At 29.3% G+C, this 13,714-nt stretch overlaps 1 protein-coding gene across 1 annotated transcript in view; it reads right to left on the bottom strand.

Annotated features, from left to right (window-relative positions):
- Positions 1–13,714, bottom strand: part of LOC123007084 (mothers against decapentaplegic homolog 6) — a 36,086-nt gene that overhangs the window by 17,237 nt on the left and 5,135 nt on the right. The window contains exon 2 of the mRNA XM_044402118.1: positions 6,146–6,193. Within this exon, the coding sequence (XP_044258053.1) occupies positions 6,146–6,193 (48 nt within the window). The remainder of the gene's footprint in view (positions 1–6,145; positions 6,194–13,714) is intronic.

The raw sequence follows: 13,714 nt of genomic DNA, 5'->3' as shown, positions 1-13,714 counted from the left end.
AATTATTTATCCTACAGAAATAAATAAGAGTCAAAGTGCAAAATTTAAACTCTCATAACTTCGAAATTTTTATAGATAGAATTTTTAAAATTTTTTTTTATGTTCCTGGTACCTTACCCTACATGGCATTTGTCTTTGGGGCGCGAGTTCTGGCGCACTCTGTATGTGCATATGATGTAGAACGTTACTCCTTCAACTTTTAAAATCGCGATATCTCAGGAATGGTGATTCTTGGAAAAAAAGGTATAAAGACCATTTTGTAGATAATTTTAAGATCTATAATTTTCGTCTGAGCTACTTTTTTGATAAAACTTGCCGTTTTCGAAAAAAATCTAAAAAACGTCAAATATTGACCTTTGACCCCGAATAACTTTTTTAGCACACATGGGATCGATGGGGACTTTTGACACTTTATTTCTAATGGTATACCCAAGGTCTCCACCAAAATTTAGCTCTGTCGGAATTTTCGTTATTTGACCACTATTTTTATGACTAATTTGACCGGACTAATTACATAACACTCATTGTGAAGATTCAAGCTCATAATCTAATCTTATTTTTTGTAATTCCACTATTCAAACGGCTTGATTATGAATAACAATATTATTTCGGGCCTCGACAACTGTAATGATGTTTACTCATTTTACAAAATAACACGAAAATTTTGGGCCTTCAAAAATCCCGAAAATTTGGTGTGCACATCACACGACTTTCCTTATCCAACTTATTTGGAAAACATTCTTACGACAATAATATAGTGTTGGAAATCCGAGTAAATAGATCATAGTTGTCGCGGGTTCGAGTCTAGAGTGCAATTTTTTTAGTTGGTATCCATTATTTTTTTTATTTTATTACATTTTAATGTTTAATAAGGTATATTTCATAATTCTAAATTCTAAATTCTAAATAATTTTTATCCCCATGAATTTATTGCATATTCAACTGTATAATTTTTTGGTCTTTGCGGCCGAACGGTGCGACCGATTTTTACCAATTGTTTCGTGCTGCGTTCCCTTCCTATAAGTAACTTACATACCAAATTTCAACTTTTTTGGTGTCTTGAAGCTATAATTCGTCCAAAAATGTAAAAATATAGGTAAGTCAAATTTCAGCCTTATAGGATAAGGAAAGTAAAAAAAAAATATTTTATTATTTCTGTTTTAAATAAAAATATTGTTTTCTTAATAAGTGTGCCAATTTAATAAAAACACTTCATTGAATTTTTGCAAAATAGTGTAACTATGAAATTAGGTTGGCAACAATGAATGTTTCAAATGGACAGGCCTCTTTGATCAAACGTTTGGTAGTACTGAATATTTAATGAATGGTTAATTATTCTATATACAGAGAAAAATTTCAAGTAAGATAAGATACCAGGAACATGGAAAAAATGTTTAAAAAATTCTCAGTCAGTTGACATTTATTTTTTCACATTTGACATTGACACTGATGATCTTATATGTATATGTTTTTTTTTATAATTATTTAGTAAAAATACAAAACTTTTGCCAATAAAAGCCACAAGTAACATTAAACTTTCTTGTTTCATCTTCTAATAGCCTGTAGCAAAAACTTGGAAAATTATTTTTCCAACAGAAATAAATAGAGGCAAAGTGCCAAATTAACTCTCATAACTTGGAAATTTTTTACCATTTTTTCCATGTTCATGGTATTTTTCTCTAGGGCGCGAGTTCAGAGCCGGCCTGAGAAAACTTGACACTGTAGAATATTTTTTGTCACATTTTTTTAATATATTTTTTTTAATTTTCAAAAACATGTTTCAAGTTAATTTCTTCTAAAACTTTAATTACTGCTATTAGAAAAATAGAATTTTGCACATTGATAAACAGAACTCTGTTCTATATTTTGATACAATTTTCATATTCTTTCGAGTATTCTTTTTTTTCTTCTCATATACAGGATGTAAACTAGAAGTGACCAAATTGTATTATTGATTACCACTTGTTTATAACTTTGATTTTCTCGTTTAAAACACACTCAAAACCAAAAATTCTATTCAGTCAGGGCCGGTTTTAACATTTTGCCGAAATCAACCTCAAACTGTGAAATTTCGTTTGATCTGGATTAATTTTCAAACAGAATTACCTTTATTTAAAAGATTTTCCTAAATTAATGCAAAATCAGACAATAAATGTTTTTTTTATTAATTAATTTATTTTATTTTATTGTAATTATTTCAAATGTTAGTTAAATTAGATTTAGCTCATTTTCAGCAAAAATCTGTTTTTAACAAATTTTTACAAATCCCTCAATACTCATTTTGACGTTTCTTATTAAGATTAATTTTTTTCAAACAAAAAGTGATTTTTTTTTTATTTTTGGTACTAGATCAATAAAAAATTAGTAAAAAGTACATTGTGAAGTGATAGGGTGTAAATAAAGTCCCTGGACTATGCATTTGCGATGTTGCCATTTTTCGGATAGATTTGAAAAAATTATTTAAAAAAAAAACGATATTTGCCATAACAATAAGCGGCCATTACGTGTATGCCATATTTTTTGGTATTTTTATTGCTTACAGATAAAAAATAGAAAAAAAAACCATCTTCAAAGTGTTAATTTCCAATTTTTATTAACTTTTTTCGAGAAAATTTAAATTTATTAGAACCACAATAATAAGCAAGCAATAGTGCTAGACTAGAGTCTCTGAATACTAATTTTGACGTTTCTAGTTGAAATTAATTAATTCTGTTCAAATAAAAAATAATATTTGATTATTTTTGATACTGGGCTAAAAAATAAGCCAAAAAAATTATAAATTGGTATGCAACTGCAATGTTGCCATTAGTTAAATGAGATTCAGCTCCTTTTCAGCAAAAATTTGGCTTTTTTAACAAATTTAATTAACACTAAAAAAGATAATAGCAAAATCAAACTCTAGATATGCCATTTCGGTTTTGTTGATTTTTCATAACTGACATTATAAAATATGCAATTTTAAATTTTTACTGTAATTTATTTATTTTCGCCTTAACGAGGTTCCACTGTAACACGATTCGGTGGTGTTTGTGCCACACATATCCCGTGGGCGTTCATTCTTGCTTCAAGGAAATTTATTTATAATTGAGAATTTTTCACAACATAAAACCGTCGAAACTTGACCGACCTTGATGGTCAAGTTGTCTACAGTGCGTTTTATTTAACTAAACATTCTAGGGATTTTTTTTCTGGTGCCACTTGTTGCACAAAATTCCCAACCCCGCCACTGCTTCCAGTGTTTATCTTCGTTTAATTGTTCTCGAGGAGCAGTGCTGTGTGTACAGCTGGCGTTGCCCGATTTATCGTTTGTTTTACAGTCGGATTAATTCGGTGAAAAACCGAAAAACAGCTCGCTCATAAATCACTGACTTGTCCCATTTGAGATTTTTCGGCGATTCTCGGAATTCTTTTGTGGATTTTACAACCTATTGTTTTACTGTCGCCACAGTTCTTCTTGGTATTACTGAAGAATTAAAAACTTGATAGTGAGTAATCGGTTTGGCCCCTCTCTCCTTTCCCGAATTCATTGAAGGGAGAGTTGGAGTCGGCGACGAATGTGGCGCCACACGCAGAAGGGGGCTCCCCACACAAAATGTCACCGGTTTAGAGGGTCACTTTATTAAAAAAAAAAAGACAAAAGGTTTTTGTTCAATAATTCAGACAGGCCGGACTGGTCTAATAGGCAGATGTGAACAGAATCAGTGTTTATAGATTTTTTTTGATTTGAATTACATTTTCTCATTTTTTGGTGTTATTTTTTATCGACCAAATGGCGCAAAATCAAAATTTTTTTTTCCTTTTGTCAACTCAATCCGGGGAAATTTTCAAAAACTTATTGTACTATAAAGTACCTTTTATATGGCAAATACGACGAAAAGTTATTTAAAAAAATTGTTCAAAATCAACATCTAAGCCCCTATTCTAAATTTCAAAATCATCGGCCAACTATGATTTTTCATTTATGTTCATTTCACAAATCAAAGAATGTTATTTTTAACAGTTCTCTTATTATGAATAAGAAAATTTCACATTATATTATACAGGGTGTCCCAGCGAGTTGAAAAAGTCCATTAGTGATCTTTAAATGAAAAAAAAAAAAAATAGGACATTTGTAGATACTAATCTAGTTCATATTACTTAGGGCGCAACTAAAGTCCCTAGATTATGCAATTGCAATGTTGCCATTTTTCGGATAAATTTGAAACCAGAGAAATGACAATAAAAAACGATTTATTATTTAAAACTTATAATAAACTGACCATTAGGACGTATGCCATATTTTTGGTCTTTTTATTGCTCATAGATGAAAAAATTAGAAAAAAATATCTTCCAACAAAGTTCGTTAATTTCCAATTTTTATTAACTTTTTTCGAGAAAATTAAATTTATTACAATCACAATAATAAGTAAGTAATAAGCCAAAAGCCTTAATTTCTACTTTAAAATCAATTTTAGGGTTAAACTAGAGTCAATTTTGACGTTTCTTGTTAAAATTAATTAATTTTGTTCGAATAAAAAGCGATATTTTTGTATTTTTTATACTGGGCTAATAAAAATGAGTCAAAATCAAATTGTGACGTGATAGGGCGCATCTAAAGTGCCTGGATTATGCCATTGCGATGTTGCCATTTTTCGTATAGATTTGAAACCGATAAGAAAAAATAAAAAACAATTTTTTTTATTAAAAAAAAAACGACATTTGCCAGAATAATAAGCCGGCCATTACGTATATGCCATATATTTTTTGATATTTTTATTTCTCAGAGGTGAAAAAATTAGAAAAAAATATCTTCCGGCAAAGTGTTTAATTTCCAATTTTTATTAACTTTTTTCGAGAAAATTTAAATTTATTACAACAACAAAAATAAGTAATAAGCCAAAAGCCTTAATTTCTTCTTTAAAATCAATTTTAAGGCTAAACTAGATTCTCTGAATATTCATTTTGACGTTTCTTGTTGAAATTAATTAAATTTGTTCAGATAAAAAAAGTAATATTTTTTAATTTATGATACTGGTCAAAAAATGAGCCAAAATTAAATTGTGAAGTGTTAGGGAGCAACTAAAGTGCATGGATTATGCCATTGCGATGTTGCCATTTTTCATATAGATGTGAAATCGACGAATAAAGAAAATAAAATCTATTAGATGCAAAAATAAAAAATAGGGTGTTCCATTTAAATTTTTTAAGTTATTTTTAACTTCTTAATTTATTAATCTTTACAAATGCAAAACACTACAAAATTGCTACATATTTAAATTCTATACTTTCTTCTTTGCAGAAGTAAGAAAAAGTTGTTCTAGCTGTCTTAGTTTTTGTGTAATGAATTTTTAAAAAGTGCATGTTTTCGTCAAAAAAACTATGCAAAATCGACCAATAAAAGTTTAACTTAAAAACATTGTCATGTAAATCTACATCCAAAAACGCTAAGAAACATATGGTGTTTCATTTAAAAAAACACAAGTTTGTATTGTAACTTATTTTTGAGACACGCTGTATAGTTAAAAATAATTTTGGCCGATGGACTGGATTAGTATCTATCAATGTACTGTATATTTTTTTTTTAATTTTTACAATTTAAAGGTCACTAATAGACTATTTCAACTCGCTGGGACACCCTGTATAAGAAAATATTTTTCTCAAAGAAGCTTTTATTTAAAAAATGTCTTAAAGCTTTTATAAATTTTAAAAACTTAAGCTGTAAGCGAAAATGCTTTTCACTGATAAAAAAACTGTTTTTTAAATATTTTTTTACGTTTTTTTGACATTAGATAAATTCTAGTAATTCTCGTAAAAAAATCTCTCAAAACTTTTGTTGAATGAATTCAAAAAAATGTAAAATTAGCGTCTAAGTGCTGTTTTGTTGTTTTTTTTTCGATTTAAATAATTTTTTAGCAATCTGTTTTGTAGCAGTTTTGTTGAATTAATTCTATATATTTTAAAAACAAGATTTGAATACAAAAAAAATCTCCAATATCCTATCGAGTGATTTGAACAAAATCAAAATCAAACTCGTACCAGGCGATGAACTATATAATTTTTTTTTAATTTTTTCATTTAAAGATCTTTAATGGACTTTTTCAACTCGCTGAGACAGCCTTTATAGAGATTATAGAGGATCGAGTTGTCGAGGTTGTACTGTATTTACCTTCAGGTTTCAGTATCTCCGATTTGCTATAGGGAGGTGGCGGGGTATCTGAAACGAAAAAATGTGAGTTAACATATGAGCAACACGTGGTGTGGTATAGACATAACAGTGAAAAAAATATTCCAGGTGAAGATTGGTGATAAGAGTGGCGCCAGCAGTTATCGCGATTTATTGTAATAATTCGCAGGATGTCCATCGTGCACGATAACGGTATAATCTAGACGTATTAAAATGTGAACACCCACCCACGAATGGGTTAGTCATGGATTACGAACAACACTATTTTAAAGTATCACAAAAATAAATGAATATTGAACCGCGGCGCCCGAAGCGATAAATGTTTACATACGACGGCGCCAATGCAAACTTGCCATATTATTTATTGTATTTTCATGTAATTACGTCGCGTCTTATTACCTTTATTGTGTAATTAATATTAATGGGGGACTGGATTATCATCCACACAAACGAGGTGTTGAGGAGTGCCACGATAACAAAAATTCAAAATCAAAAACTATTCTCTGGGCATTTATGAAACACCAAAAAAGCTCAAAATTATAACTTCGTTTTTTTTTGGATAGAGAATTTCATTCAAGAATATTTTTGTCTCTTGCAAAATTTTGCTTTTCAAATAAAACGTAGCATTAGACTGTTTTAAAAATCGGAATAAAGTAGGCCATGAACTGAAATTTTTTGTTATAATTACTCAAACAATCAAATGATTTGCTAGCCTTCAAATTGTGTTTTTTTGCAATTCACAAAAGTACCTGAAATTCTTCAAATTTTTCAGGAAATAGAAAATTATTAAATGTTTGATAAATAAATACGTTAATATTTTGTAATGTAGTCGCAGATTTTGCAGCTATCTATGACTGAATATATCAGTAAAAACTGCCTGAAATTTTTCAAATTTTAACACGTGTTTTTATGCTATTTTTTCTATTTAACGCTTTATAAATTGAATTTATTATACATATTTTCATCTGATTTAAGTCTAAAGATTTTTATATACAGTTGGCAACACACTAGCTATATTAAAACAAAATGATGACATTTCATCTAAATTGCGTGAAAATAGCTCAAATTTGCATTCGTTTCAGTGGAATTCGGTGATTTACAATTATTTTTAGCTTAAAAACGACAATATGCAGTGCTGGTGACAGTTTCGCATAAAAAGTTACTAAAACAGTTTTACAAACACTCTCAAAGTAAATGTCTCAAAATGCGAGGTTGTAATACGTGTTTTTTATACTATTTTTGTCTATCGAACACGTTATAAATTTTATTTATAATTACATCTTCATTTGATTTACGCCTAGAAAGTTTTGTGTTAAATAATATACAGTTGGCAACACTTTATGTAAAATTAAACTGTTAAAACATTTCACATAAATTGCTCGAAAATAGCTCAAATTTGCGTTCATTTCGGTGGAATTCGGTGATTTACAATTATTTTTAGCTTAAAAACGACAATATGCAGTGCTGGTGACAGTTTCGCATAAAAAGTTACTAAAACAGTTTTACAAACACTCTCAAAGTAAATGTCTCAAAATGCGAGGTTGTAATACGTGTTTTTTATACTATTTTTGTCTATCGAACACGTTATAAATTTTATTTATAATTACATCTTCATTTGATTTACGCCTAGAAAGTTTTGTGTTAAATAATATACAGTTGGCAACACACTAGCTATATTAAAACAAAATGAAAACATTTCACATAAATTGCTCGAAAATAGCTCAAATTTGCGTTCATTTCGGTGGAATTCGGTGATTTACAATTATTTTTAGCTTAAAAACGACAATATGCAGTGCTGGTGACAGTTTCGCATAAAAAGTTACTAAAACAGTTTTACAAACACTCTCAAAGTAAATGTCTCAAAATGCGAGGTTGTAATACGTGTTTTTTATACTATTTTTGTCTATCGAACACGTTATAAATTTTATTTATAATTATATCTTCATTTGATTTACGCCTAGAAAGTTTTGTGTTAAATAATATACAGTTGGCAACACTTTATGTAAAATTAAACTGTTAAAACATTTCACATAAATTGCTCGAAAATAGCTCAAATTTGCGTTCATTTCGGTGGAATTCGGTGATTTACAACAATTTCTCGCATTGTCGTGCTGGTATAAAAAGTTACCAAAACAACAATGACACAAAAATTAAAAATAAATATTTTTCGAATTAAAAAAATATATACAGGGTGTCCCAGCGAGTTGAAAAAGTCCGTTAGTGACCTTTAAATAGTAAAATTGAAAAAAATCATATAGGACATTGATAGATACTAATCTAGTCCATCGCCTAAAATTATTTTCAACTATCTCAAAAATAAGTTACAATACAAACTTGTGTTTTTTTAAATGAAACACCTTATGTTTCTTAGCGTTTTTGGATGTAGATTTTTATGACAATGTTTTTAAGCTAAACTTTAATTGGTCGATTTTGGTTAGTTTTAAAAATAAGACGGTTTTTTTGACGAAAACATGCACTTTTAAAAAATTTATTACACAAAAACTAAGACATCTAGAAATATTTTTTTACTACTGCAAAGAAGAAGGTACAAGCTATAAGGATGTAACATTTTTTAGTGTGTTGCATTTGCAAAAATAAAAAATGAAGGCGTTTGTTAAAAGTTCAATAACTTAAAAAAATTAAATGAAACACCCTATTTTTTGTTCTTGCATTTAAAAGATTATTAAATTGTCTTTCTAAAATTATTTACTTTTAGGTGTTTATAATCAATAACTAAAAAGATATTTAACGTTACACAATAAAAAAAATAATTACTGTTGTTTCAGTAGCCAAAAAGTGCACCGTTGCACAAGAGATGGAAGAAATATCACTTAATAATCACATTTGTGTTAAACTGAATCTATTATTTTTTATTTTTACAATAAAATAATTCGAGTTTCAGTATTTATAACGACTTTTACAATCTCTGGATAAATCAGATATTAATAGGCATTGTTGCTACAATAAATATTGAATGTTAAATATCTTTTCATTTATCAATTCTAGACATTTAATGTTTATTTTTTAGATAGACAATTTATCAATCCATTAGTTGCATTGGTGGTGTTTCATTTTTTATTTTTAACTTTAACTTTAACAAACTTCTTAATTTATTAATCTTTACAAATGCAAAACACTAAAAAATTGCTACAGCCTTAAATTCTGTCTTTTCTTCTTTGCGGAAGTAAGAAAAAAATTGTTCTAGCTGTTTTAGTTTTTGAGTAAAGAATTTTCAAAAAGTGCATGTTTTCGTCAAAAAAACAGTCTTATTTTTAAAACTGAGCAAAATCGACTAATAAAAGTTTAGCTTTAGCTTTAAAAACATTGTCATAAAAATCTACATCTAAAACGCTAAGAAACATATGGTGTTTCATTTAAAAAAACACAAGTTTGTATCGTAACTTATTTTTGAGACACGCTGTATAGTTGAAAATAATTTTAGGCTATGGAGTAGACTAGTATCTATCAATGTCCTATATATTTTTTTATGTAATCATTTAGAGGTCACTAATGAACTTTTTCAACTCGCTGGGACACCCTGTATATATTTTTTCCCCGTTCCTCACATTTATGGCCTTTTGGGGCTTCATCTAAAGCCCATATATCAGACATACGTCGTAAGGCCGTAGCATTACCATAATTGCACTAAATCACACAACCTCCGTTATCCATATAGAAAAGCCAGTCCTAGAAATATGGCGCTCCCTCGATTTATCAAATCATTAAACACAGAACGCATAAATCGAGACATCCACATAAAATTTATCGCTCTTTGATAATTTATCTGTTATTAAATTCGCAAAATCAAGTTCAAGAAGCATTTGACAATTTTGATTAATACACGACGCCACTGACCCAACTTGATCCGTATCCTAGCAACTAAGACACATTTGACAAGACGTTGCTACGTAACGAGTATTGTCAAGTCAGTGGCGTGGTGGAATTTAAAAAATGTCGATGTTCCTGCACTGAAATTTACGGTTAAATTTCCGTTCACTTTCCTGAATTCCTCGTCGCTATTTCGAAACCAAACTAACCGTTGTTGTTTATTGAATGAAATAAAAATGCACAAGAACCGTAATTATCTGCATATAAATACGAACGAAATCGTTTGAAAATGCCGACCTCGAGTTTCGCATCAATTGTATTTATCGAGACGATAATTGGCTATCTCTAACCTCTTCCTCATTATCTCCCTAATGGCTCAAAATTGAACGTAGGAAGAGGAGTCAAGTCGTCGTGGGCAGTTTCACTCTCAATTTACGCATTTTCGGGGCAAAAGCACGCGCAGTGATACCAACCGCGAAGCACTTAACAGTGCGAGAGAGACAGAAGACAGGTATTTTCAAAGGCAGACGATCCGTTGACTATTTCGCAAAAGACAAATTTCAAATTTTCTTTCGATTGCTGATTTTCTTCTCTAAAAAAAGATATCCTCTAATTTCATTTAAAAACCCTTTTTCCCACCTTAGACAAGTCCTCTGAGAAACAAATGAGAGAAAATCCGTATAGTCGCTATACAGTGTTCCGTATAAACCCCACATTAGAAGTATTGGGAGTTGGAATAATCGTATTTATTTGAAAAATGGTACATAGCCATAAACCATTAAGTCCTCCTAAATGAAAATATTTTCAAGATGGTGGCACTTCCGGTTATACCGGAAGTCGGTCTCAACTTTGTTATTTTAAATGGAAAGGTATATTTTTTACTGCGTTTTTGGATTAATCGGGTTATTTTAAGAGAGTTTTCATTAGCTTTCTCTATACCCAAATTAATATATAGCCATTTTTGAAATATTTGGATTTTTCCAAAAATTTTTGGATCTGCACCTTCCACTTTAAAAATCGGTAACTCTGTTATTTTTTAAAATTTTGAATTCGTTTTTTTGGCGTTTGAAAGAGAAAGCTTAGATCTTTCTTTTGGTGTTATCAAATTTTGAAAAAAAAATAACAAACCCTAAAATTTTAAGGTTACTTTTGTAATAATTCAAATACCCATAACTCAATTTTTCCAAATGAAGTACCCCAATTTTTATTTTACCTCAATTTAATAATTTTTGTGTTATGGTTACTTTTTGTTAAAACTGTCAAAAATCTATTACGTGTTCGTATAGTTTGCTATGGAAATCAAAAATGTCAAAATTGTTTCTCAATAAACGTCCAGTGACTTATTATTTGACAAATAGTGCCAAAATATGGAGAGTCAAAGCAACTCAAACTTAGATTTAATTAATTTATTTTGTATTTATGGAGAGTGTAACAAAATTATGTCGTTCATTAAACAAAAATAAATTTTTCTCACTTGTTAGCTTTAAATAATGATCGCATGGTAGAACCTATCAATAATAATTAAGTTTGCATAACTTTGATTTTTCATATTTTGGCACTTTTTGTCAAATAGTAATTTACTGTTGACGTTTGTTTAGAGAAAATTTTGACATTTTTCATTTCCATAGCAAACTGTGTGAAAACGGGAGTGGCTAGTAATAAATTTTCTGTAGTCTTAAAAAAAAGTCCATAACTTAAAAATTATTAAATTTAGGTATAGGGAATGTTAATACAGATCAATGCACAATTAAATTCTCTTCTATTTAGTAAAATAAAAATTGGGGTATTTCATTTAAAAAATTGAGTTATGAGTATTTGAATTATTCCAAAAGTAACCTTAAAATTTTGGGATGTTTTTTTTTCAAAATTTTAAAACACCAGAAAAAGGATCTAAGCTTTCTCTTTCAAACGCCAAAAAAACGAATTTAAAATCTTTAAAATGGCAGAGTTACCGATTTTTAAATTGGAAGGTGCAGATCCAAAATTTTTTGAAAAACTCCAAATATTTCAAAAACGGCTAAATTTAGGTATAGGGAAAGCTGATGAAAACTTTCTTAAAATAACCCGATTATTCCAAAAACGCAGTAAAAAATATACCTTTCCATTTAAAATAAGAAAGTTGAGACCGACTTCCGGTATAACCGGAAGTGCCACCATCTTGAAAATATTTTCATTTAGGAGGACTTAATGGTTTATGGCTATGTACCAATTTTCAAATAAATACGATTATTCCAACTCCCAATACTAATGTGGGGTTTAGACGGAACACCCTGTATAAATGTCAAAATAATAAATGTCACAGTAACAATAGAAAATTCAAGCCATTGGCGGGTTGTTGTTGTTTAAAATCAACTACCTTTTAATAAAATTTATTTTTTTTGAAAAACGAGTACTGAAATAAGGAAAACAACTGTCAGTTATTTGTCATCGCTGATTTTCTCTTATAGAAATTCCAATTTTTATAAGACACATATTTTCCCATTATAGACGAGTCGCTTGAGAAGCAGATATAAAAATATCCATATAGTTACTATGGAAATGCTATTGTTGCTATAGAAATATACTAAGAAATAGCAACAGAAATTCACTCCAGTGGCGGGTTATCACTTTTCTACAAAATCTATCACCACTTACTTGCTTTTTATTTAAAACTTGATGACCTAGTTTTTTTATATTAACACTTTCTGAATCATAATTGTTACAATTCTGGGACACCTGTATACCAGTGTCATTTTTTTGAACTTGACAATTTTAAGCCAATTTTATTTTTATTCAGTTTTTTTAATATCTATATTTTTTATTTGTAGTTAAGTGGCTGTCAAATAATCGTTATTTGTAGTTGTAATAAAGAATATCTAAATAAAGTGACAACATCGACGTACAAAATGTCAATAAAAAAACATACATCAAGACTGCTATGGAATTGTGCCGCCCTATAATTTTCAATAAAAAAAGAATTTATACTTGTTTGTCGGTTGCTGCTTTTCTCCTCCGGAAACTCAAATTTTTTGAAAATATTTTCTCATTTTATATAAAACCCCTTTTTCCCATCCTAGACGAGTCGTCTGAGAAGCTAATGGGAGAAAAGCCGTTTAGTTGCTGTAGAAATCGTACCGTTGCTATAGAAATATAACAAAAATAATAAATGTCATAGGAACAATAAAAAATTCAAGCCAGTGGCGGGTAATCTTTCTTATAAAATCTCCCCCCACTTTTTGTTCAAAAATTGGTGATATTAACAATTATTTGTCATTTCGATATTTCACAATAGACAAATTTCAAATTTTCTGTTGATCGCTGATTTTCTTCTCTAAAAAAAGATATACTCATTTCATTTAAGAACCCTTTTTCCCACCCTAAACAAGTCGTCTGAGAATCAAATGAGAGTTGCTATATAAATGTCAAAATAATAACAATAGAAAATTCAAGCCAGTGGCGGGTAATAAATGTTTGAAATCAACTACTTTTTTTATAAATTTTAATTTTTTTGAAACGAGTACTGAAATAAGCAAAACAACTGTCAGTTATTTGTCAGATTTTCTCTTATAGAAATTCCAATTTTTAAAAGACACATGTTTTCCCACCATAGACGAGTCGCTTGAGAAGCAGATATACAGGTGCGCCAGAACTCGCGCCCCAGAGAAAATTTTCAAGTAAAGTAGGATACCAGAAACATGAAAAAATTGTTTAAAAAATTCTATCTGTCAAAAAATTTTGACATTT

The sequence above is a fragment of the Tribolium madens genome, unplaced genomic scaffold (assembly GCF_015345945.1).
Source record: "Tribolium madens isolate multiple individuals breed KSU strain unplaced genomic scaffold, Tmad_KSU_1.1 Scaffold_3;HRSCAF=73;Tcas5.2_LG2, whole genome shotgun sequence".
Taxonomy (NCBI): Eukaryota; Metazoa; Arthropoda; class Insecta; order Coleoptera; family Tenebrionidae; genus Tribolium; species Tribolium madens.
Note: the sequence above shows the minus strand (reverse complement) of the source record. Positions and strands in the feature narration are given on the sequence as shown.